This window comes from Hyperolius riggenbachi, chromosome 10 (genome assembly GCF_040937935.1).
Source record: "Hyperolius riggenbachi isolate aHypRig1 chromosome 10, aHypRig1.pri, whole genome shotgun sequence".
Taxonomy (NCBI): Eukaryota; Metazoa; Chordata; class Amphibia; order Anura; family Hyperoliidae; genus Hyperolius; species Hyperolius riggenbachi.
Window position 1 is genome coordinate 168,796,240 of NC_090655.1, and position 27,967 is coordinate 168,824,206.

Sequence of the window (27,967 nt, forward strand, 5' to 3'; positions counted from 1 at the left end):
CGTTAGTGTGTGCCACTATTGATAAATAACGTTAGTGTGTGTCACTATTGATAAATAACGTTAGTGTGTGCCGTTTTTCTTCTTTTTTTCCCTGTGCGCCATTATTATGCAGTACTAACGATAAATAGCGATAAGCGTATCTTTTTAATGCGGCGCCATTTCTATGCATAGGCGCTGTGCGCCATTATTCACTGATCCGACCCAGCGACCATGTTTTTGCTTTTGGTCTGTAGGTGGGGTTGGTCCTTCTTATTTCATTTAATTATTGTCTGTGGTTCATGGGCCAGGCGGGGGCATCATGCATGAGAGGGTTGTATAGCATTTGTGTTTTATGTTATACTACATAGCGGGGCAATATCTCCCCCTCTTTCTAAATAGCATGGTGCCACTGCTAGCGCATGTTTCCACAGATTGTGTTATTGTTTTGTTAATTGATTTATGCTACTTTACTGTTATGTATTTTGCTTGCCCGGTCCTGCCTCCTCTTTCGCCGCCCACCCACAGTTCCCGATTGGCCAGCCTGGAACTCTGAGGCGGCGCTCGCTTTTGGAGCACATGCTTACGTGTCTGGGCCGGCCGTCTGGGATGCATGGTATGTCACCGCGTAGCGGCCAATGGCTGCGTGTGGTGGTTAGACCTTGTGGGTAAGGGGGCGGGTCACGGCGGGCGGCGTAGGTGGCAGTGGGGATCTGGACAAGTTTAAATGGTGGTATTCAAGCTGCTAACATATTGCACACTTGCTTTTTGATGTCTGCCCCTGATTGAGGCCGATGGCAGTCGGCGAAACATGTTGAGCATTCCATGGACATCCACCATTGACCAGCAGAGATTGTGCGAGCCTACCTATCCATTTCTTTGAGGGGACCATTGATCCAAAGTTACAACCAGTTTCCCCAGGATGGGTAACAATACCATAAATATCCCATTGCTTCTATCCTGCTGCTTATGCTAAATTATCACGCTGTCCACTATTGCATGAACTTTCCTGTAACTGCAACGATATTCTGCTGCCTATGCAAGCCTATTATGGGCTTGATTCACAAAGCGGTGCTAACTGTTAGCACGCCTGTGAAAACCCCCTTAGCACCTCTAAACGAGCTTTTCACGCGCAAAACTTTATGCGCGTAAAACTTTACACGCGCACTGCACAGAGCGCAGGGCGCTCCGCGCAAAGTGCCAATTAAAGCCTATGGGACTTAGCGCGCGCATAGGACTGGTACTTAGAGCGCGAACTGATTGAGAAATCCGGTGCTAACCTACTTAGCACCCTGGTTAGCACATCTAAAGACTTTAGACGTATTAAGTAGGTTAGCACCGCTTTGTGAATCAAGCCCTATGATGTTTATTGCTGCATGAACTTTCCTATGACTTCAAGATTCTACGACTGGGAATCACTAATGCCACTTATGCCTCTGCTTGTTACTTTATGAAATGCTGGAAATCCTTCATGGAAGTTATTTTCTGGCTATGAGATGCAATTAGTTGAACATATATATATATATATATATATATATATATATATTACAAATACACAAGATTCTGCGATTGGGACTCGAACAATTCTAAAAACTGATGTCATCTGGTTATGCATATTGCATTGGAAGTTTTTTATCTGGATATCTGTGCACATATTGGACTACCTTATGAGTTACTATCAGTGACCTTACATTCGATTAGGCCACTCAGGAACAAGTTGAAGTAATTTGCATGCATACAGCGCTTTTGAGATAGTAGACAACTTCACTGGCTGGATACTATCCCCTTTTTTATATAGGGATTACTAATGGGAATATTGGTAAAGACTCTTTGTTAAGACAGGGGACTGCAGCCCCATTTCTTGGGGCTAATCTACTTTTGTCTCCAGTCTGGTCAAATGATTTTTAATGAGTGATAGGATATATTTATCTTTTATGGGGGTTTTATATTGTACTAATGCGATAAATAAAGCTTTTTTTCTGGGATTCACATGCACCCAAGAGTCAATCCTTTTTCCAATTATTCATGTTTCATTGTTGACATGGTGCATGTGAATATTTAATATTATTATTTAAATTGAATGTTATAAAAGTAGTTTTTGGCTATATAGGTTCCCAGCTTGCCACATTTAAGCAATTCATTTTGATTACCAGTTAGCACTTATCACTCACATTGCACCCATTACTGTTTAGCACCATCTGCTACTCATTCAGCACCCAATACTGCTTAGCACTACAACTTAGCACAAACTGGACCTTGGCACCCACTGCAGCTTGACACAGACTATATTTTAGCTCAGCACCCACTGCAACTTAGCACAAACTGGGTATAAGCATTCAGAAATTGCGCACAGGGCCTAATTGACCCAGTTACCATCAATGACCCAGGTGAGGACTGTCCAATACGGTCTTTTCAGCTCCCCAACACCTTCTATGTCAGCGATGCCACTGGCCCGAGTGGCCAACACAACATATGCAAAAGAGAAAAAGACAGACATCCAATAGTGTAACTCCATTTAGGTAGTTTGGATTGCCACGACCTTCCTAGTGCTTCCCAATAACGGTCACCACAGCACCCTATGTGAGCCGGACACCCCCACACTGCTCACACTCACCCAATAGTCCTCCTGCAATATCCGGAGGTAAGAATGACAGCTTAGTGGGGTTTTAACATATCCAGGCACAGTCTTTACTTCCTTCTCTAGGAGAAACTAAAGGTAGCCACAATAGCGTAAAACCATAAGATTTAATTATAAAATAAGTTAAAATATTGCACTCACAAAGGTAGGATGAGTAACAGCGCATGTAACAAATCATAGGGGTCCCCGGGTGACTGCCCGCATTGATACCGCCTCAAGTTCCCGCATTACCACCTCCCGATCATCCACTGGTCACATCCGACGTAGCTCCTCTATCTGCCCCTTGATCCAATTTCCTCTTACCTAATTACTTATCTTCCCTCTTCCATCATACCTGTCCTAAGTAACCTCTGTTCAATCTTTCACTTTCAATTGGCACTGTCACATCCACATTCAAGCAAACTCTTGTAACACTTACAGTATGCTCAAACATTTTGAGGACCCCGCTACCCTCCTGAACTACAGGCCTATCTCTCTCCCTCCTTTTTCTTCCAAACTACTTCAATGACAGCCCCAGTCCCTGATGATGAACCTGATGGTAGGGATTAGATTACGAGCTCCTTCGAATGATAGTAACAAGCTTTTGTGATTCAAAAATAAGCTTTTTCAACTCTGTTTTCCATAAGTTGCATAAATGCAATGGTTGAGGGAAAGTAACAGCAAGCCATGAAGCACACAAGATATGATAATTACTATGTGCAGAATATCAGCTCTTAAAAAAATGAAAATGTAAAAATGAATTACAAAAATATTTTCAAGTGTAAATATGCTCAGCTTTCACTTCACAAAATGATTCGATAGGTCAGATCCCTTGCCAATGCATCTGATCTACTGTACAGATACTAGATTATTGGCAGAAGCAGCTCTAATTGGAAACAGTAAAAAAGGGCGCAGGAGGCTAGTGGACAAATCGGGCGCCGCCATTCACTCCCATAATAAATATAGTTTACTGGGCGCCGAACAGGAAAAAAGGGCGCCCGAGAATAATAACGTTTTCCAACGGCGCCTGAAGATTTTTAATGTTTTATAACTGCTTGTGATGATTTACGTTTCCTATTTCAATAAAACATTATTTTAAATGTTATCCCTTACTGTTTGTAAAACATTATTATTCACAAAATAAAGCGATCAGTACGTAACGTAAATTGTAATATATTTTATCCCTTACTGTTTCTAAAACATTATTCTACACACAATACAGTGATCACTAAGGAGGGTCCTAGGTTTAGGCATCACCAGGGGGGTCTTAGGTTTAGGCACCATCAGGGGAGTCTTAGGTTTAGGCACCACCAGGGGGGTCTTAGGTTTAGGCACCACCAGGAGGGTCTTAGGTTTAGGCACCACCAGGGGGGTCTTAGGTTTAGGCACCAATACGGGGGTCTAGGGGTTAGGGGTAGGTACAGGGAGGGTTACTTGCTAATTTTTTTTTAAACGTTATTATACATTTCACTTTTTAAACGGAAGGTTAGCGTTTTCACAATTGCCGATTTCATGCACATTATTTAATGATTTATAACTTTATAAAACCTTATTTTTAACCGAAATATAGTACATTATATTTTTAAATGTTATCCATGTTTATCGTTTAAAACCCCGCGCCTTTTTTCCCAGCGCCCCTTTTTAACGTACGTGCTCTAATTGGCTGCCTCAGCCTAGAACCATGTAGCATGTGTACAAAGCCTTGCAGTTTTTATCTGGTACCTTCCATTGTTTATTGTCAGTGACTTTGAAAATCAGTGGCTTGGTAATGAGCTTCTGGTCATATATGATTCTAGATTCAGCAACAGCCTCAAGGTACTTTTGCTTTTTTTATCCATAGTAACAGAAATGAGCATATGCCTAAAATGACTATAATTCCTCACTGTAATGAGATTGTATAGCATACAAGTTAATTGGCTGTAGAAAATAAACTCACCATCCATCTCCTCTGGTGCTAAGTCTCTTTCCTAGAAAAATACAGAATTAGAGTAATTAACGTATTACCTCAGTATTAACTTTTTTCTTTCTCTTAATGATCAAAATGGGTTTCAAGGTTCTAGAGATATTCACAACAATTCAACAACATTTTTATTGAAGAAGGTTCTAGAGATGTTAAGGTGGCCATACATCAGGAGACTTGGCATGCGATCAACCATCAGATTTGAGGATTATAATGAAAATTGGTGCAACCAAGCGCATGTCCGTTTGACGATGCAACCAATTTTGGCCCAATATTGGTCACATGTATCGATCTTGTAGAAAAAAGGGGTTCTGAAGGGCACACCATCACTGTTGTAGTCGGGTGCTTGACACAAAGACATAGGCAAATGTCACAAGTAGAACTGTAGAAGAATGTGTCAGCACACCGCTTTTCTTATTGAATCAAGCTCTTTTTTAATGAGCCATGCATTATATAAAGTGCAAAACCGACAATTGTTTCGGGGGCCTTGCAGGGTCCCCCTTCTTCAAGGCGTAGTTACAACAACATGATTTTGCACTTTATATAATGCATGGCTCATTAAAAAAGAGCTTGATTCAATAAGAAAAGCGGTGTGCTGACACATTCTTCTACATGTATCGATCTGACATGCTACAAAATCTCAAGCCAACGTGCTTGACTGACGGTAACGGCATGTGATATCGGGATGAGCAACAAATGCAATGGAACTCCTGGCACTGCCCCCCAGTGTAAAATATGCCTTTGCATGAATACTTTACCTCTTGTCCTCTTCCTCACACACGCGTCCCACATGGTTGCCAGCGTACCATGCAGGGCGGGTGCACGTGAGGAAGAGGATGGAGACAGCAGCAGACATGGACAGGTAAAGGATTCATGCATGGGCACTGGGAGGGCACATTTTACACTGGGGGGAGAGTGCTGGGGGTGATGAGGTGGCGTCACTAGGCCAATTCCTGAAAGATTTTATTTTGAAATTGGTCGGGAATCAGCCTACGGTTTATGGCGGCCATCAAATCTTGTTCCAATCAGAGAGAGATCTGTTTCTTGGTTGATCAGCGGCCAAAATTGCTAGATGTATGGGTACCTTTCAAGGTTTGTAAAACATTCATTATTTTGTTCTTATTCACCTGCTTGCATACCGTATTCTTTTTTTTAACAGGATTATTTTGTATGTTTCATATTTACATAGTTACATAGTTATTTGGGTTTAAAAAGACATCCATCCATCAATTTCAACCAGAAAATAAAGTACAACACTAGCCTGTGCCCTCACACATCTCTGTTGATACACAGTAACTACTTCCTGTGGCAATATATCGATTCTACATTTGAATCACTCTAATGGTGGCCATACATGGTACAATTTTTTCATACAATCTTACCATTTCTATGTAGTATAAGGGTAAATTAAGTGAATATACTGAAAGGATAATTTAGGCAGTTCCCTTATATTACATAGAAATGGTAAGATTGTATGAAAAAATTGTACCATGTATGGCCACCATAAAGAACACTTTCCTAAATAAATGGGTAAAACATTTTCCTCCATGTACAGATCATGTCCCTTAGTCCTTTGTAAAAGCCTATGGACAAAAAGCTCATCTGCCAAGCTTTTATATTGCCCTCTGATATAGTTATACATGTTTATTAGATCTCCTCTAAGTGTTAAGCTTGTAGCTGGTAGATACCTAGTTGCGTTGGTGGTGCGTTGACCCTTCCACTAGGGAGTAAGATTTTGCCCAGATGCGGGGTCTAAGTGACCACGGGTCTGTGACAATCCAGCCCCGCAATCCCGTCCCATCTACTCCCGTTAGCGTACGCAGGTAGTACGGGTGCAGACGGGCAGCGAAGACCGGTTGCTGGATTGTCAGAGGAAGAAGGTTAATGCGACAGAGCGTGCCAATCACGTCTAATCTGCTACCGTTAGCATACGCAGGAAGTACGGTGAACAGACTGACAATGAAGATTGATCACGCAGCTGCCGACAATATGTAATGGGACAATCCCTCACCAATCCTGTATTACTAGGCCACTGTTGCCATGCAGGTCTCATGCACTAGAGACTGCTGGAGGCAAATTCACTGTGTGCGTAGTAACCGGTTAAGATTGGTTGGAGGTGCCCATACATGTACAATCCCAATTGTATATACAATCGGTAAAGTAAAAATATCGATTTCGCGCTGGAAATCGGGTAAATTCACTGCCACCACTGTCTGGTTGTATGGAGCAGACAGTCTCCAATTAGGGTGAAGAGACCCCAACGCTATCATAATACGTAGCCAGCCCAATCGTGTTCGACATGCTCCAGTCACCGTTCGGGGAATAGTCACTTTCAAAGGCTTAAAGACTGTGAGCAATGTGACATTTAAAGAAAGGTTACTGGGTCCATTTATGATGCAATCTAGAATTGTATGTCCAATCGAGAAACTATAGTTATCGATTTCGCACAGGAAATCGGGTACTAGCTAATCCTAGAAGGAAGAAATGGTTATTTACAACCTAGCTAGCAAATCAACCATTTATAAGCAAATAATAAAACAATGCGGTAGTATGACTGACTCTTCAGAGGGCAGATGCATTATAGCAGCAATCAGATGACCAGAACAGACACAAGACTGAACGATAAAATTGTTAGTTTTTTTTCTAAAACTACATACACACAGCTTAATCTAGCCCACAGATAGATATACCTGTCTGGCAGAACAGATTGGTTTGATAGAAAGAGAATAGAGATGAAAAGAAACAGACTGTCTTAATATACAGTTCAAATACCGTTATTGGTAGTCCATGCGGCAATCGCAAGTCTTTGGAGGAAGTCCAAAATGGCGGTTGCCATGCGGCCTGGCCTTTGTGAAAAATAATCTAAGATGGAGGTTTTGCACCAGTGTCCAGTTGACTGCCAGGATGTTGTTAGGCAAAAGATTTCAGATGATGGACCCTGGTCAAACTGGGCCCCGTTAAGTTATACCCCTCACTTCAGCAAGGAGGAGTTAGGGGGCGTGGATCATAAACCTCTTTGGAACATGAGATATGCCCGCCCCTCTCAAGGACACAAGAATATATCTGAATCATGATAGGTATTCTATCTCCAAAACCATACAGGTTATGTTAAATCTAATAACATTTTTAGGTTTGTCAGAATTTATCGATAACAATGATATCAAACTTGATTGGTTTGGAGTGAATTGTGGCCCCAAAATGCATATCTCTGCTTTGGCAGGGCTTACCGTGAATTTGGAAACATTCAATTGTGTGGTTTATTCCGAATTTTATAATAAACGAGTTCTAACGGCTAACACCCATTTGGAAAGTCATATTTATGACAAAAGATGGATTTCATATTTGTGAGTTCACAGATAGGTTTCCTAACTGGTCAGTGAGAAAGCCAGCTGTTGTCTCTAAGTGGCTTCTGCAAGATGTTAGCAGGACCTCCTGTGGCTAGCTCTTTTCATGTACAGAACTCTGAGGTAGTACCTTTTGGCTGTTCTGGGTGAAGGTGTCAAAATTACAGACACCATTCTCCCAAAAGCTTGGGTTTTACAATTTATGTCAAGCACATATTTGACTTCATCTGATGGATGAGCCATAAACTTCTCAGGGGGTCCCATGTGCTGGCAGAGGGCTTTTTACACGTGGAGGCAAATTACCTTACCATGAAAAGATTCCTCCAGCCCTTTGGAGAAGGAGAAATACAGTTTATTTGAACTGTCATTTTGGTATTTGCGATGAAACATGCGTTTATCGCTCACATGACGCATGAGCGGTTTTTTCGGGAACCGCAGAGCGTCACAGGGTCTTCACCAAAAAATGACCTGAGGGGATGGCTTCTGGGCTTAGCTGCCTAGTGCCCACCAGGTCGCAAACTGGGATCACCTTCTAGTGGTTGAGAGAACGGATCCACAATGTGGAGAAGACTGAAGGTAATTAGAGTGGTGAAAGGTACAATCCAGGGTTGGTGGCAAGCGGCAAGCAGAATAGTCGAGGTACAATCCAAGGTCTGTGGCAGGCGGCAGGCAGAAGAGAAGTCCAGAGTACAGTCCAGGGATCAGGGCAGGCAGCAGACAGATGCGGAGTCCAGTAAACAAGCCGAGTCAGAACAAGGGGAGGAGATCAAGAATAGTCATGCGAACCGGGTCAATATCAGGCAGACGAGTCAAGAGCAGGATTGGTCAGAGGCACCAACAGGATCGGGCGAACCCACTAGCTGTCAGAACGAACTGCACTGAGCTATGGCTGGGGGAGGCCTTTTATATTTAATGTTGGCGCCAAGCCTTTTGCGCATGCGCGCTTGCATAGCCACATTCTCGCGCATGCGCACAAGCCTGCACGTTCGCATGAGCCGAACTTCGCACATGCGCGTGCAAAGTCCTACGCCACTACGCACTGCGCCCGCCTCCCGCCATAGTCAACAAACCACAGCTGGTGCCGCACGCGCGCACGGAGAGAACTGGACGCCAGGGCAGCAAGGACATGTGAGTATTACACTAAGGCATCTTTACTCCAGGCTAAATAAGCCCAGTTTATCTAACCTTTCCTGGTAAGTGATACCTTCCATCCCTCGTAACAGAGGTGTCTCACCCACCAGGCAGCTATAAATTCTTGCCTAGAACGGCAGGAGGAGCCAGGAGCGCTGCTGAGTAGTGAGAGAAGAAATGCCTCTCAGCCCACTCAGGTATCAGTTTACACAGCAGCAGCTAACAGCAGCGCCTGACTGGACTCATAACTGATTCACTGACTGATTAATTTGGTTCCTTCAGCTCAATGATTCAAAGAACCACAGTAATGAGTCAGTGAGAGAAGGCTCCGAGCACAGCATCAGCTCCTGAGTCCTGGCTCTTCACTCTTTTCACTGATTCATTCAGTTCCTCTCTCTCTGCTACTGGTAACTGTGTGGATGCAGAGACCATAGCAGGATTAGCAGCCAGGCATGGACTGCCCCCCAGGCCACCTTTCATTCAGTGATTTAGGGCTTGTCTTGTGTCTGGTGTATTCAGGTGTGTTGTTGTACAGCAATGTGAAACACTAGGCTAGCTGATAAAAGTGCAATTAGAGGACAGGCAAGCTGGTAAATATACACAGCATGATGCAGAGCTTGCCTGGAGGGTCCCTGGGAAAACATCTGTCTTGTCTCTCCCCATTGTTATAATGACTGCATGTGCAGATAAGGTGTTAAACAGGTTGAAAAGTTTTGACAGTCCCTAGCCTCCAGGAGGGCTGCTTTCTGACTTGTGTGGAAGACTGCCAGGGACAGCAGTCCTATTATCGGCAACTAGTCTCTGTGTAATGTGGGACTGCAATACAGATTAGCTCTCTGCTCCATCTCCTGCTATTCTCAGTCTCACTCCACTCCACTCCTCTCTCTGGGCTAGTGCAGGACAAAATCGCAATAGCAATCGCTAGCAATTTGCAAATGCGACTTGATAATTTGGGCTGAGGCTGCCATGATAGCGGGCCTCAAGTCTATTTCCCTACAGGCCAAAAGGTTCCAGTCCTCCCCTGGTAGCAGCATAGTGTGTGTGTATAGTGTATATCTACTGTGTGCTGTGTGTGTATAGTGTGTGTATAGTGTGTGTGTGTGTGTGTGTGTGTACTGTGTGCATAGTGTGTGTGTGTGTGTGTGTGTGTGTGTGTGTGTGTGTGTACTGTGTATAGTGTGTGTGTACTGTGTGCATGTGTATATTGTGTGTGTGTGTGTACTGTGTGTGTGTGGGAGTGCATGCCGCAATAAGTATATTTTATGGTGAAACACTCTGCTGCATTACAACTATTTTCTGGTGAAGCCATGCCGCAATAAGTGTATTTTCTGGTGAAACGCTGCTGTATTATGATTTTCGGGGGTCTTGGGGGTGGGGTTTACCATGGGGGTGGGGGGTATGGGGCTGGGGGGCAATCACGGGAGGGGGGGAAATGGGAGGCGCCACAGGATTTCTCGCCTGGAGTGACAAAATGGCTAGAGACACCCCTGCCTCGTAATCAATTTTGTTGGTCGTCTCTGCACCTGCATTAAAACTGCAATATCTTTCCTGTAATGCGGTGCCCAGAACTGAATTCCATATTCCAGATGCAGCCTTACTAGAGAGTTAAAAACTCTGGATGCTAGCATAATATTGCGCCTGTTTATTTCCCTCTTAAAGGACTTCCGAGGCCAAAACTAAGAAAATTACACTGTATCTTTTTCTTAGCCAGACGCTCCGTTCTGCCGTCAGTGTCGGCCTATTCGTTCCCCCAGGGCAAGCCCCGACCCCACCGAACGGGTTGCATCGATGCCACCCCTAAGATGGCCGCCGCCTTGATCCGCGGCTGCGCAGTACGCTTTGCCGCGATTGCGACTGCGCAGCCTTTAGCCCGCCTCTCGCCGCGTATGGGTCCCGGCATTCTCCTGAAGTGTGCGGCGGGAGGCGGGCTAAAGGCTGCGCAGTCGCAATTGCGGCAAAGCGTACTGCGCAGCCGCGGATCAAGGCGGCGGCCATCTTAGGGGTGGCATCGATGCGACCCGTTCGGTGGGGTCGGGGCTTGCCCTGGGGGAACGAATAGCCCGACACTGACGGCAGAACGGAGCGGTGGATTCGGCTAAGAGAAAGGTACAGTGTAATTTTCTTAGTTTTGGACTCGGAAGTCCTTTAATGCTTTCCAAAATTGTATTTGCTTTAGCTGCAGCAGCTTGGCATTGAATATGATTATTTCACTTGTTGTTTATGAGCACTCCTAAGTCCTTCTCCAAGTGTATCAAGTGCAAGTGTGTCAGTGTAAGAACAACAGGAAAGCACATAAAAGCAAGCAAAGCAGTCAGTGCCGCGTACGTTAAAAAGGGGCGATGGGAAAAAAGGGCGCCGGGTTTTTAACGATAAACATGGATTACGTTTAAAAATGTATTTCGTTTAAAAGTAATGTTTTTAAACGTTATAAATCATTAAATAATGTGTATTAAATCGGCAATTGTAAAAACGTTAATCTTTCGTTTAAATAATGAAACGCATAATAACGTTTAAAAAAAAAATTACTAAGTAACCCTCCCTGTACCTACCCCTAACCCCTAGACCCCCCTGTTGATGCCTAAACCTAAGACCCCCCCTGTTGGTGCCTAAGTAACCCTCCCTGTACCTACCCCTAACCCCTAGACCCCCCTGTTAGTGCCTAAACCTAAGACCCCCCTGTTAGTGCCTAAACCTAAGACCCCCCTGTTGGTGCCTAAACCTAAGACCCCCCTGTTGGTGCCTAAACCTAAGACCCCCTGTTGGTGCCTAAACCTAAGACCCCCCTGTTAGTGCCTAAACCTAAGACCCCCCTGTTGGTGCCTAAACCTAAGACCCCCTGTTGGTGCCTAAACCTAAGACCCCCCTGTTGGTGCCTAAACCTAAGACCCCCCTGTTGGTGCCTAAACCTAAGACCCCCCTGTAATTTTTTTCGTTTAAAAATAATGTAAAAAAAAAAAAAGTAATGTTTTTCGTTTAAAAATAATGTTTGGGAAAAATATTGTACTGGTTTTCGTTTAAAAATAATATTTAAACATGTATAAATCATTAAATAATGTGTAATCATGAGAAACAGTAATAAAACATTAAGTCTCCGGGCGCCGCTTTTAAAACGTTAGTTTTCTCCGGCGCCCTTTTTTCCTACCGGGCGCCCATTAAACGATATTTATTATAGAAGTGAATGGCGGCGCCCGATTTGTCCACTAGCCTTAGGCGCCCGAATTTACTGTTTCCGTCAGTGCCTAGCTAGCACAAACCATCGGTCACAGGATTCTAGATGATACTCACAACTATTGCTGTGAGGTCTTCACCTTGCAAACTGATGCCTTTCAGCCACCAGGCAGGGCTATTAAGAGGAGGGCGCCCAGCTGGTGTCTGTACAAAGCTACCTTCTAGGAGGACTGGGGCAGAAGGAAGGTCCATTAGGCAACAGCGGTATGGAACAAAATGCAAGCCCCTCACATCACATAATAATGCCAGTTGCAGCAGCCACAAGGCAGACATGCTATTCAAGTTCCCTCCACCATGCAGCTCTGCCATCCACTTCCTGATAATGGAAAATTGTATACTCACCTATCGGTAATTTTCCTTTCCTGTACAAATTCCACGTCAGCATACTATGGGTTAACCCCGCCCCTTTGATCCCCTCAGGACATGTAACTATAAAATTAAAGATGGCTGCTTAGATCGGTGCTTTTTGTAACTAGGCCTATTATCCTATGACTTCGTTTGTGGTGGGAGATCCCGTATGCTGACGTGGAATTTGTACAGGAAAGGAAAATTACCGATAGGTGAGTATACAATTTTCCATTTTCCTATACAAATCCCCGTCAGCATACTATGGGATTTAACTATTACCAGTGCAATAAGGGTGGGAATATAATATGATGCTTCAAATAATATCTTTTTATTCAGATTTCATTGAGAGAAAAAACATAATTCAACCTTTTATCTCTTTTTTTTTTTTTTTTTTTACATATCATGAGAAGAAGACAAAACCTTCCTTCCAAACTCAGCGGTAGTAGACGCCGCAGGGTCTACTTTGTAATGATTTATAAAAGTGTGTATAGTCGACCAATTGGCCGCTCTGCAAATGGTCTCTGGTGAGACTCTAGCATATGCTGCCCATGAGGCCGATAGTCCCCTTGTAGAATGGGCTCTGAGTTCCTCTGGTGGTTGTTTGCCCATGGTGGTATATGCTGTCCTTATTGCTCTGACTAACCAGGTAGCAATGGTCCTAGAAGTGGCGGCATGGCCTTTTCTATATCCCGAGGGGATTATGAATAGTCTGTCCGTCTTTCGTAATGGTTTAGTCCGTTCGAGATACGCGGACAATATTGTGGGAATATCTAAAGATCTAGGATATTGATTAGATTCTTGTATATAACTGGGTAGGTTCCATTCTTGGTTAAAATGGTAGGATGTTGCGACCTTTGGAATAAACTGTTGAACTGGTCTGAGGGTGACCCTGTCCTGAAAAAATTGTAAATATGGACTGGTGCAGGCCAATGCCTGGATCTCCGATGTTCGTCGGGCTGATGTGATTGCAATTAGAAAAATTGTTTTAATGGTCAAGTTGTATAATGTGCACTCCTGTAATGGTTCAAATGGTGGACCTGTCATACCTTGTAAGACGAGAGGTAGGTCCCACTGTGGGTAGAGATTTCTCTTTGCTGGTCTTAGCTTAGCGGCAGCCTTCACGAATTGTATGATCAATGGATGTAGTGACCACCGTTGGTCGGTTAAGGCTGAAACTGCCGAGATATGGACCTTTAACGTATTGATTCCTAGACCTAGTTGTAAGCCCTGTTGCAGGAATTGCAGTATGTCTGTTACTTTTGGCCTGTACGGGTCCGCCTGGTTCGCTATAGCCATTTCCGTAAACTTTGCCCAAATTCGATGATACGTTGAGTTCGTAGAGTTTCTCCTTGCCTGTAACAGAGTTTTTATTACTTCCTGTGAACACCCTAAAAGCGCAAGTTTTTGCCTTTCAGCTTCCATGCCGTTAAAGCTAAAATCTCTGGGTTGGGATGAATTAGATGTCCCTGAGAGAGTAGGTTCTGTGGGCATGGTAGTGGTAGTGGTTCTGCTACCGCTAGTCCCCGCAGTAGTGGGTACCAGGGTCTGCGTGGCCAGTCTGGAATTACTGTCAATACTGTAGCTGCCTGTTGTTGAATCTTCTTCAGGACATGGTAAATCATTGGTATTGGGGGAAAAACATATGCTAGGGTAAAGTTCCACTCTATTGTTAGGGCATCCCAGCCTACTGCTTGTTTGAACTTGTACCGGGAGAAAAAATTCCTGCACTTCGAGTTGTTGGGTGTAGCCATCAAGTCTATCTGAGGTTGGCCCCAAGTCCTGCAGATTAAGTTGAATACCTGGTTGTTTAGTGACCACTCGTTGTTGTCGTAGTGCGAACGACTCAGACTGTCCGCTACTAAATTCTGGGTTCCTGGAATGTGGATCGCTTGGATGTGCGATATATTGGTTTGTGCCCAAGTCATAATATGTGTTACCTCCCTCATTAAGGTACGGCTGTGGGTCCCCCCCTGATTCTGTATATAAGCTACCGCTGAGGTATTGTCCATCTTTATTAGGACCGATTGGTTGGTAATCATGCCTGCAAAGTGTAGGAGCGCCCTGAAAGCTGCTCTCAGTTCCAGTATGTTGGCTGAAATGTTCTCTGTGTGGTATGTCCACTCTCCTTGTGCCAGGTGATGATTGAGATGTGCCCCCCAGCCCGTCTGACTCGCATCCGTCACTATTACTACTGGTGTTGGTGCCTGAATATTGTGACCGTTCAATAGATTGGATGGGTTCTTCCACCAGGCTAATTGCGTCCTTGTACTTGGTTGTATGGTTATCTGCTGTTGTAAACTCTTGCCGTCCCACTGGTTCAGAAAATCTGTCTGGAGGGTTCTCATATTCCATCTCGCCCATCTGATCATCGGGATGGTTGATGTCATCGTGCCTAGAATTCTCATGCACTCTCTCGCCTGTATTGACTGTGTTTGCTGTGCTAGATTGATCATTGTTATGATGTTGCGCATCTTCTCCAAGGGAAGTTTGACTGAATTTTGCCATGTGTTTATCTCGGCCCCCAAAAATATTAAGTTTTGTGTTGGCACTAACTTGCTCTTCTTCCAATTCACTAGCCATCCACACTTCTCCAGTTCGCCTAGAAGAATACTTCTGTGTTCTGTAGCGATCTGTTGAGAAGAAGCTATCAAAAGAATGTCGTCTAAATATGCGTGAATTCTTAAACCCTTCTGTCTTAGAAGTGCTATTATTGTTACTAACACTTTGGTAAATGTTCTGGGAGCAGTGGAGATCCCGAACGGGAGTACTTTGAATTGGTAATGATGGGGCCCGATTGCAAATCTGAGGTATCTTTGGAATTCCTCCTGTACTGGAATGTGTAAGTATGCATCTGCAAGATCCACGGACAGTAACCAATCCTCTGGTTGAATTGACGGTAAGATTGTCTGCAGAGACTCCATCTTGAATGATTCCAGGGCGATGTGCGAGTTTAGTTGTCTTAAATCTAGTACCGGACGCAGGTCGCCAGTCTTCTTTTTGACGAAAAAGAGTGGGGAATAAAAGCCTTTGAACATCTGTTGGAGGGGAACCTGGATTATTGCTTCCTTTAATATTAGGTCTTCCAAATACTGGGCTAAAATGTCCGTTTGTTCCTGAGTCCTTGGCATGTTGGTGGACTGAAAATAATCTGGAGGAAATCCGTCCTTGAAATGCCACGAATGGCCCCTTCTTATCGTGTTGATTACCCACGGGTCCTGTATTGCTTCCGCCCACACATTGACGTATCTTTTTAGGCGACCCCCTACTTTGTCTGTGTGGGCGGGCGTCCCCTCAGAAGGACTTTGCCGGTTGGGGAGTTGGGTTACTGGTGCGTTGCTTGTTATATCTGGCGATATTTGTCTGTCCACTCTGCCATTGTCTACGAAAATTGCGGTTATTTCTATTTGTTGGCCAATCTCTGGAACGAGATTGATACCCTGCTCTATAGACTGAGCTTCGTTGCCTTTTCAGGCGACGATCCTGTGGGAGCAATCCAGAGTTTCCTCCCGATACTCTCTTAATTGCTGTATCGAGTCTGTCGCCGAAAAGGTTTTTACCGTCGAAAGGGATTTTACACCAAGTGACCTTAGAATTTGAATCTGCCGACCAAGATTTTAACCACATGGCTCTCTTGGTGGTTACCGAATTTAACATGGCCCGCGAAGTACAGCGCAAAATATCAAAAGAGGCCTCGCCGATAAAATCCGACGCGATACGAAAATCGTCCAACGCAGCTATAAGAGATTTTTTATCCAGGTTCGCCTGGATTGCTCCCTCCAGATTGTCCGCCCATGTTCTAATTGCTCTAGAAATAGAGGTTAATGCGATTGCTGGGCGACATGCGCCGCCCATATTAGTATATGATTTTTTAAGATCAGCGTCCATTTTCCTTTCCATAACATCCTTAAATGCTGTGGCATCTTCCGACGGTAAAGTTATATGTTTAGCTAGGCGAGTTACAGATGCATCAACTATTGGGGGTGTGTCCAACTGTTGTATTAGCTCCCCCTGTAGTGGATACATTTTGTTTAATCTATTGGCTAGAGGAACCTTTCTTTCCATCTTAGACCATTCTTCCCTAAATAATTCATTCACTTCCTCCATTATTGGGAACGAATGTTTGGACTTCTTTAGATGTGGAAAATAACGTTTAGATTTAGTAGGCGGTTCCATATCGTCCTCCCACTGTATAGTTTCCTTAATAGATTTTATAAATGGGTTAATCAATGAAAAATCAAAACCTAAGTTCATTTCATCATCTTCCTCCTGGTCTTCACCGAGAACGGTGTCTTCCTCTTCAGCGTTAAAATCAGACGTTGAAGTGGAAGCTGTTTGTTCCAGTAAAGTTTGCTGAACAATCTCTTTAATTAATTAATTTTGGTAAGTCTGGGCTGGGGGTTACTTTTTCCTTTGGTAAGGTATCAAAGCATGTTGCACATACTAGTTTTCCAGGTAGTGGATATTCTCCACAGGCCCAGCAATAACTCTTAATTCTTTGGGGGGACTGATGCTTTTGCTTTGATTTCTGCTTTGAAGATGTACTTTGGCTGGATCCAGAAGATGCCTCCTGAGAACGGGATTCTCGTGGAGTTTCTTTGGATGAACCCTTTGCTTGAGGGCTGTATACATATAGAAATCAAGAAAACAAAAACAAAAAAAAGATACCTATTAGTATCCATCCACTCTTTTCCCTACCTACATACTTATCCTGCTATAGCTCTTACCCATTATGCTGGGGCTGGTCTGTATAGCCTTGAGCACTATCTTCCTCCATTTAGAGTATCTGCAACAATATATGACAGATTAAGTGAAGGAGGTATTTTTGTGTTGGAACTGCGTGGTCTAAGGGGACAATAGTATAATGTATGAATAAGGTGACTCACTCTGTAAAAGATAATTTCACTGCACAGGGCTGACCAACAATGTCTCCTCCTGTGTAAAAAACATCCTCATTAAGCTTGCTGCTCGAAAGGTTATAAAGCGAGAAGAAACAGAAAAACATGGGAGGTGTATGCGCTCCCCCTACCTCCTTCTGCCGCAATCCGCGTCTTGTTGATCAGCGTTTTGCACGCTGAGCCGTCTGCCTTTATCCCCCATGTCTTCCGCAGTGGGGTGCGCATGCGCGTGACGTATTTCCTGTCCAGCCACAGTGGTACGCAGATTCCTCTTCCTCCCGGAAGACAGGTGGAGCGCAGGCGAAGGGTAGAGGAAACAAACGTATTTTCCTTAGGTAAAGCGCCTGCAGCGGCTAGCAGCGGCATCCGTGCATACTTACTGCACTAGCACCCCACAGACCAGCAGAAGGGGGCCTCTCGCACCAGCACTCCTTTAGAGGCCAAGGGCAGCGAGAGCTTCGCTCAGGAGAGGGAGAGAACCTGAACGGGGGCTGCAAGAAGACAGCCTGGTAAGAGCAAAAGAAAAAATAAGAATAGCAGCTGTGCAAGTTCATGTCCGATCGTGTGTAGTCCTGAGGGAATCGGACAGGTGAAAAAAAGCACCGATCTAAGCAGCCATCTTTAATTTTATAGTTACATGTCCTGAGGGGATCAAAGGGGCGGGGTTAACCCATAGTATGCTGACGGGGATTTGTATAGGAAACGTCCTTGCTGTGAGATCTGTCTTCAGCTAGAAGATCTTTAACATGTTTTAATTGGCTTCCTGCTGCCTATGTAAATCGGATATCCCAGGGGAAGGGAGAAAGGGAGCTGGGAGGCTAACGTACTAGCATGTGTGCATGGAAGACTGTGAGCTCTGTCAGCGGGGAGAAGATTTTTAGCATGAGTTAATTGTCTGCCCGCTGCCTACTATAAATCTGACATGTTGGGTGAAGGGAGACAGAGGTGCACTGCGATCGTTGCAGCAGCACCATGACCTATGCGGGTTCCTGTGAACCCGAAGTTGGTTAAAAGTTTGGGTGGCAGTGATTGGTGGGAGGGAGGTTTGAATTTGATTGGGGGGAGGGCGCCAGGAAGTTAGGGGGTGGTGACGAGGATAATGTTAGTTATCCTCAATCTTGCAGTCAGTGATGGGCCGAACCTCCGATTTAAGGTTCGCGAACCCTGTTCGCGAACTGCCGCGGAAGGTTCGGTTCGCAGGAACTTCCGCGAACCGCAATAGACTTCAATGGGGAGGCGAACTTTGAAAACTAGAAACATTTCTGCTGGCCAGAAAAGTGATGGAAAATATGTTTCAAGGTGTCTAACACCTGAGATCTTTCAGTGACTACAAGAGGGGACATTTTTTTTTCAAAAATACCTTATAGTTTTTGAGAAAATCAATTTTAAAGTAACTCCTTCTGACCGTGGGAAAATTAAGTGCCCACCGACTTTAGCAGTTAATAGCAAAGCCGCTTTAAAAGCTAGAAACACCAAACTTGCAGAAAATGTTAAGGAGAACAGTGGGAATAAGAGGACATTTTTTTTTCAAAAAGACCTTATAGTTTTTGAGAAAATCAATTTTAAAGTTTCAATGTAAATTCTCCTTCTGACCGTGGGAAAATATACCCCCGCCGACTTTAATGGTTAATTGCAAAGCCCCTTTAAAAGCTAGCAACACCAAAATTACTGGGAATGTTAAGAAGAACAGTGGGAACAAGAGGATTTTTTTTTTTTCAAAAAGACCTTATAGTTTTTGAGAAAATCGATTTTAAATTAAAAAAAAAGAGTCGTTACATAAAAAAAGAACCGATTCATTAAAAAGATCCGGCTCATTCAGGAGCCGTTAGTATAGCAGAGAATGCGTCCTCGGAAGGACGTGAAGCTGCTGGCTCCCGCTGCTGTCTCTCCCCACCTGCCTGCACCTGTCAACCCCCACCTAGGCTGGCACCCAGTGCACCCATGGGTGCACTGGGTGCCAGCCTAGGTGGGGGTTGACAGGTGCAGGCAGGCAGGTGGGGAGAGACAGCGGGAGCTAGCAGCTATGCGTCCAAAAGGACTTTTGGACGCATTCTCTGCTATGTGGGTGGAGAGCTTCGGAGATCTTTAATCAACTTAATAGAAGATTGCAACATAAGAGGATACAGTTTGTTGAATCATTTACCGAGGATATTGCAGTGGGAATTTTTTTTTAAAGGTACAGGTAAGTATTTCTGGTTAATTAAGAAAATTAAAGGACTTTTTTCGTGGTTGTGTTTTTATTTCATTTAACCCTTTGTGGAAATGGGTAAGGGGTACTTTGTACCTCTATACTCATTTCTCCTGGGAGGGGGTGGGCATCTGGGGTCCCCTTCTTAAAGGGGACTCCCAGATGCCACCATGAACCCCCCCAGGGAGTCATCGCCCCCACCTCCTCCTGGGGCACCGGAGGTGGGGAAGAGCCCCTTGTCCATGGATTGGACAAGGGTTCCGGGGGGGGGGGGGAAGGGGAAGGCCTGGCTGTCCCTCCCCCCCCCCCCCGGAGCCCCCCATACCATGGTCATGCGGGCTGGTATAGCTCAGGGTGCGAAGCCCCAGTCGGCCGGGGCTCCGCATTCTGGCTATCCCAGCCTGCATGGGGGACAAGGGGTTACAGAGGCTCGGGAGGGGGGACCCCACGTCATTTTTTTTTCATTTATTTCCCACACTCAGCACATAAAAATAATATATATATATATATATATATATATATATATATATATATATATATACACACATATATATATATATATATATATACATATATACATATATATATATATACACACACACATATATATATATATATATATATATATATATATATATATATATATATATATATATATATACACACACACATATATATATATATATATATATATATATATATATAGATATATATATATATATATATATACACACACATATATATATATATATATATATATATATATATATATACAGGATCTTCTAAAAAAAATTAGCATATTGTGATAAAGTTCATTATTTTCTGTAATGTACTGATAAACATTAGACTTTCATATATTTTAGATTCAAATACACACAACTGAAGTAGTTCAAGCCTTTTATTGTTTTAATATTGATGATTTTGGCATACAGCTCATGAAAACCCCAAATTCCTATCTCAAAAAATTAGCATATTTCATCCGACCAATAAAAGAAAGTGTTTTTAAAACAAAAAAAAGTCAACCTTCAAATAATTATGTTCAGTTATGCACTCAATACTTGGTCGGGAATCCTTTTCCAGAAATGACTGGTTCAATGCGGCGTGGCATGGAGGCAATCAGCCTGTGGCACTGCTCAGGTGTTATGGAGGCCCAGGATGCTTCGATAGCGGCCTTAAGCTCATCCAAAGTGTTGGGTGTTGCATCTCTCAACTTTCTCTTCACAATATCCCACAGATTCTCTATGGGGTTTAGGTCAGGAGAGTTGGCAGGCCAATTGAGCACAGTAATACCATGGTCAGTAAACCATTTACCAGTGGTTTTGGCACTGTGAGCAGGTGCCAGGTCGTGCTGCAAAATGAAATCTTCATCTCCATAAAGCTTTTCAGCAGATAGAAACATGAACCCACTTTTGAACCAGAAACAGCGGCAGAAGCACCTGACCTGGGCTACAGAGAAGCAGCACTGGACTGTTGCTCAGTGATCCAAAGTACTTTTTTCGGATGAAAGCAACTTTTACATGTCATTCGGAAATCAAGGTGCCAGAGTCTGGAGGGAAATGCCAAAATGCCTGAAGTCCAGTGTCAAGTACCCACAGTCAGTAATGGTCTGGGGTGCCATGTCAGCTGCTGATGTTGGTCCACTGTGTTTTATCAAGGGCAGGGTCAATGCAGCTAGCTATCAGGAGATTTTGGAGCACTTCATGCTTCCATCTGCTGAAAAGCTTTATGTAGATGAAGATTTCATATTTCAGCATAACCTGGCACCTGCTCACAGTGCCAAAACCACTGGTAAATGGTTTACTGACCATGGTATTACTGTGCTCAATTGGCCTGCCAACTCTCCTGACCTGAACCCCATAGAGAATCTGTGGGATATTGTGAAGAGAAAGTTGAGAGACGCAAGACCCAACACTCTGGATGAGCTTAAGGCCGCTATCGAAGCATCCTGGGCCTCCATAACACCTGAGCAGTGCCACAGGCTGATTGCCTCCATGCCACGCCGCATTGAAGCAGTCATTTCTGCAAAAGGATTCATGACCAAGTATTGAGAGCATAACTGAACATAATTATTTGAAGTTTGACTTTTTTTGTTTTGTTCTTTTATTGGTCGGATAAAATATGCAAATTTTTTGAGATAGGAAATGTGGGTTTTTATGAGCTGTATGCCAAAATCATCAATATTATAACAATAAAAGGCTTGAACTACTTCAGTTGTGTGTATTTGAATCTAAAATTTATGAAAGTCTAATGTTTATCAGTACATTACAGAAAATAATGAACTTTATCACAATGTGCTAATTTTTTGAGAAGATCCTGTATATACATATATATATATATATATACACACATATATATATATATATATATATATATATATATATATATATATATATATATATATATATATATATATATATATATATATATATATATATACACACACATATATATATATATATATATATATATACACATATATATATATATATATATATATATATATATATTATTATTATTATTTTTTTTTTTTTTACCACTTCGCATCCAGACCTTGTTTTCCCCTTATTGACCAGAGCAGTTTTGACGCTTTAGCGGTGTCCCTGTTTAATCACCAATAACTTAATCTGTACTCGTGCCACATAAATGATCTATATATCTTTTTTTTCAAGACAAACTAAGCTTTCTTTGGGGGGTATTTGGTCCCAAGTAAAATTTTCCTCTCTATGCATGCTAATGGGAAAAAGGGGGGAAAATAAAAAAATTTCACTATTTCTCAATTTTGACCAATTTCTGTTTAAAAATAAAAACTGCGATTGACATAAAAACTGTGCCACCAGTTAAAGTCGCCCCAGTATAGATATCCAGATGTGTCCCCAGTATCACCCCACCCCCCCAGTATAGCCAGATGTGTCCCCAATATTAGCCCCCCCAGCATAGCCAGATGTGTCCCGTGTTTGCCACCCCCAGAATAGATTGACAGATGCACCCCCAGGAATAGTGCCCCTCTTATAGCCAGATGTGTCCCCAGATCAGGATTACCCCCATTATGGCCAGATGTACCCCTAGGATTAGCGCTGCCCCCCATTATAGCCAAACGTGCCCCCAGTATTAAGTTATGGGCCCCCCCAGGTGCCCAGATGTGCAAAATTTGTAAAACCCCCTCCCCTTGGTTCCTCAGATGCCCCCCAGTAAACATGTATATCCCCCCTTTGGATATCCCCCTCCCCTCCCCCCAAGAAACTATAGCCAGATGTCCCCCCACCATCAGGCAGCCCCCTCCGTGCACATATAGTTAATAAAAAGGCACAAGCAAGCAGCCACACTCACCTACCTCGGTCCTGCGACTATCCTGAAGCCTGATCCTACGATCCCCGCTCTGCAGTCAGCAGCATATTGCCGGTAACCCGAGTCCCGGCTTGATGACGTCATCAAGCCGGGACCCGGGTTTCCGGCAATATGCGGCTGACTGCAGAGCGGGGATCGGAGGATCAGCCTTCAGGACAGTCGCAGGAACGAGGTAGGTGAGTGTGGCTGCTTGCTTGTGCCTTTTTATTAACTATATGTGCGCCGAGGGGGACAGATGAAGGATCGCTGCAGTTCACTACTGCAGCGATCATTCATGGGAGGAGGGTATACTAATTGGCCAAAAGGGAACATGTTCCCTTCCACCAATTAGTATTGCAGCTGACAGTGCTGGAGGGTGCACTCTAAAGAGCACCCGACCGTGCACAGCAGGGCTGCAGCCAGGTCAGTATATCTACGTCGCTGTGGCTTGGAGGATGCCACAGCTGACGTAGATATACTGTAGTGGAGGGGAAAGTGGTTAAAGGACTTAACGAGGCCACAAGTATGAAAAAAGTTAAATACCATTTCATAATCCAGATCCATGGAGGACGCCATCTGCGCCCCCCGTTCATTCCGCCATGGCACCCGCAGTAATACCGGCCCCGGTCGGGTCCAGACCCCTCCAAACGGGTCGGGTTCTCATTCCCCCCTCAATATGGCCGCCACAGATTGCCGAGGCTGTGCAGTCCGCATAGATGCGATTGCGGCTGCACAGCTCTAGGTCCTCCTCCCGATGCGTCCGATGTATGCACGCATTTTGATGATGCGGCAGGAGGAGGACCTACAGCTGCGCAGGTCTGTGCGGACTGCGCAGTCGCGGCAATCTGTGGCGGCCATATTGAGTGGGGAATGAGAACCCGACCTGTTCGGAGGGGTCGGGAGTCGGGACCCGACCGGGGCCGGTATTACTGCGGGAGCCATGGGGGAATGAACGGGAGGGCGCGGATGGCGTCCTCCATGGATCTGGATTATGAAGAGGTATTTAACTTTTTTCACATTTGTGGCCTCGGAAGTCCTTTAAATATTGTTTCCTGCTATCTTTTTAACATATCCTGCAAATTTGGTGTTGCTAGGGTGTAAGTGGCCTTTGCTATTAACTGCTAAAGTCGGCGGGTGATGATAACCAACCAGAATTATAGGGGTGCAAAAGTGCTGAATTCTGCCATAGGCTTCCATTAGGCTCCCTATTTCACTTTCAAAAATCTCAAATCTTTTCAAAGGGCAATTGCTCAACAGTGGCAAATTTTCTAGCATTGTAGGAACTGTTAGGGGGATCATAACTGGTGAGTTTCGGGCCCCTAGGCCGAAGAGGTCATAGCCTTGGGTCACAAAAACTTGTTTATTTGGGCAATTTCAATGGTAGTAATTCTGACGTACATAAATCGCAGCCATGGCCGTTAGCAACGTCTGAATTTCACGAAATGTCTCATGCAGGTAGAAGACATATTGTTAGACTTGGATTCCAAAGATGGGGTCCCTACATCTCTGCAAACCAGAGTTACAGGGGTGCAAAAGTAGTAAAATCCCCCATAGGCTTTCATTGGCTCCCTATTTCACTTTCCAAAATCTCACATCTTTTCAAAGGGCAATTGCTCAGCAGGGGCAAATTTTCTAGCATTGTAGGAACTGTTAGGGGGATCATAACTGGTGAGTTTTGGGCCCCTAGGCCGAAGAGGTCATAGCCTAGGGTCACAAAAAACCTGTTTATTTGGGCAATTTCAATGGTAGTGTAACGATTGTGGAACTTTCTCCGTGATCAGCGCACAACACGTGCGCTCATACGGCGGAAATCCTCCACAAGCGTATACCCAGCAAAAGGTGCTACGCACCCGTAGAGGGAAAATTCCTGTCGGCAGATGGCGCTGGGGAGTGCAGAGGAACCAATCCTCTGTACCTCCACAAATGCCAGACAGGAATTGTACGAAGCGCAGAACGCAATCGCAAGAGAGGCGATTGCGAATGAGACGAGCAAAGGGACAGGTTGTATGTGTGTGCGCCAACCTAGTCGCCACCCCGCGACAGTGCACACACAACAGCAGATATGAAACAGGAACGCGATCGCGAGAGGTGCGATCGCCAGACATGACACAAGGCAGATCAGAACAGAATACGAGGTTAGCAAATGCACAGCAAATAATACAATGAGGAGATACGGAAAATAACAAATGCTAGCTAACCGCGAACACCACACTCATTCGCAACAGTGCACGCGGTTATGCGCGGTCTCCACGTGATAAGTACAATAGAGACAAGCACGCCTAACTAACCATTGACAGACAAACATGAAACAGAGGACGCGAGCGCTTGCTTAACGGTTACCTCACCGAGCCTCCAGCAAGCGTTCGTAGCAGACAAGACAGACACACGAAAACAGGGACAAGCGAGAGATAGGATCCACAGCACTAGCGAAAGTGGCTAGCGCGATCCAGGTACAGAGTAGCAGAACAGAAGGATCCACAGCACTAGCGGAAAGTGGCTAGCGCGATCCCAGGAGACAGAACAGAAGGATCCACAGCGCTAGCGAAAAGTGGCTAGCGCGATCCCAGGAGACAGAACAGAAGGATCCACAGCGCTAGCGAAAAGTGGCTAGCGCGATCCCAGGAGACAGAACAGAAGGATCCACAGCGCTAGCGAAAAGTGGCTAGCGCGATCCCAGGAGACAGAACAGAAGGATCCACAGCGCTAGCGAAAAGTGGCTAGCGCGATCCCAGGAGACAGAACAGAAGAGATAGCTGGTAGCAACCGCTGCACCAGCTATACTCCAAGAACAGAGATCAGAACCATTTCCTGTCGACCACCGCTGGCGAGTTGGGCCGAATGGTTCGCCGGCGAACGTGGTTCGCGCGAACTTAGGTGGTTCGCGTGCGGGTGCCGCACGCGAACGTTTTGCGGAAGTTCGGTTCGCCCCATAATGCACCTGAGGGTCAACTTTGACCCTCTACATCACAGTCAGCAGGCCCAGTGTAGCCAATTAGGCTACACTAGCCCCTGGAGCCCCACCCCCCCCCCTTATATAAGGCAGGCAGCGGCGGCCATTACGGCCACTCGTGTGCCTGCATTAGAGAGAGTAGGGCGAGCTGCTGTCTGTCTCTAGGGAAAGATTAGTTAGGCTTAGCTTTTCCTGGCTGCATACCTGTTCTGTTCAGTGAGCCCTCAGCCCACTGCATACCTGTACTGTGATCCTGCCACTGCATACCTGTTCAGTGATCCTGCCAGTGCATACCTGTTCAGTGATCCTGCCACTGCATACCTGTTCAGTGATCCTGCCACTGCATACCTGTTCAGTGATCCTGCCACTGCATACCTGTTCAGTGATCCTGCCACTGCATACCTGTTCAGTGATCCTGCCACTGCATACCTGTTCTGTCAACCCGCCACTGTATACCTGTTCTGTTCAGTGGACCCGCCACTGTATACCTGTTCTGTGAACCCGCCACTGTATACCTGTTCTGTTCAGTGGACCAGCCACTGTATACCTGTTCTGTGAACCCGCCACTGTATACCTGTTCTGTGAACCCGCCACTGTATACCTGTTCTGTTCAGTGGACCCGCCACTGTATACCTGTTCTGTGAACCCGCCACTGTATACCTGTTCTGTTCAGTGGACCCGCCACTGTATACCTGTTCTGTGAACCCGCCACTGTATACCTGTTCTGTTCAGTGGACCCGCCACTGTATACCTGTTCTGTGAACCCGCCACTGTATACCTGTTCTGTTCAGTGAACCCGCCACTGTATACCTGTTCAGTGATCCTGCCACTGTATACCTGTTCTGTGAACCCGCCAATGTATACCTGTTCTGTTCAGTGGACCCGCCACTGTATACCTGTTTAGTGAACACGCCACTGCATACCTGTTGTGTTCAGTGAACCTGCCACTGCATACCTGTTCTGTCAACCCGCCACTGTATACCTGTTCTGTTCAGTGGACCCGCCACTGTATACCTGTTCTGTGAACCCGCCACTGTATACCTGTTCTGTTCAGTGGACCCGCCACTGTATACCTGTTCAGTGATCCTGCCACTGCATACCTGTTCAGTGATCCTGCCACTGTATACCTGTTCTGTGAACCCGTCACTGTATACCTGTTCTGTTCAGTGGACCCGCCACTGTATACCTGTTTAGTGAACACGCCACTGCATACCTGTTGTGTTCAGTAAACCTGCCACTGCATACCTGTTCTGTCAACCCGCCACTGTATACCTGTTCTGTTCAGTGGACCCGCCACTGTATACCTGTTCTGTGAACCCGCCACTGCATACCTGTTGTGTTCAGTGAACCTGCCACTGCATACCTGTTCTGTCAACCCGCCACTGTATACCTGTTCTGTTCAGTGGACCCGCCACAGTATACCTGTTCTGTGAACCCGCCACTGTATACCTGTTCTGTAAACCCGCCACTGTATACCTGTTCTGTTCAGTGGACCCGCCACTGTATACCTGTTCTGTGAACCCGCCACTGTATACCTGTTCTGTGAACCCGCCACTGTATACCTGTTCTGTTCAGTGGACCCGCCACTGTATACCTGTTCTGTGAACCCGCCACTGTATACCTGTTCTGTTCAGTGGACCCGCCACTGTATACCTGTTCTGTGAACCCGCCACTGTATACCTGTTCTGTTCAGTGGACCCGCCACTGTATACCTGTTCTGTTCAGTGGACCCGCCACTGTATACCTGTTCTGTGAACCCGCCACTGTATACCTGTTCTGTGAACCCGCCACTGTATACCTGTTCTGTTCAGTGGACCCGCCACTGTATACCTGTTTAGTGAACACGCCACTGCATACCTGTTGTGTTCAGTGAACCTGCCACTGCATACCTGTTCTGTCAACCCGCCACTGTATACCTGTTCTGTTCAGTGGACCCGCCACTGTATACCTGTTCAGTGATCCTGCCACTGTATACCTGTTCTGTTCAGTGGACCCGCCACTGTATA

At 45.1% G+C, this 27,967-nt stretch overlaps 1 protein-coding gene across 2 annotated transcripts in view; it reads right to left on the bottom strand.

Moving 5' to 3' along the window:
- The window catches only part of LOC137533904 (calcium-binding protein 2-like), a 511,029-nt gene that overhangs the window by 354,779 nt on the left and 128,283 nt on the right, over positions 1-27,967 (bottom strand). For both annotated transcript variants that reach the window (XM_068255205.1, XM_068255204.1), the window contains exon 2: positions 4,530-4,560. In XM_068255205.1, the coding sequence (XP_068111306.1) occupies positions 4,530-4,560 (31 nt within the window). The remainder of the gene's footprint in view (positions 1-4,529; positions 4,561-27,967) is intronic.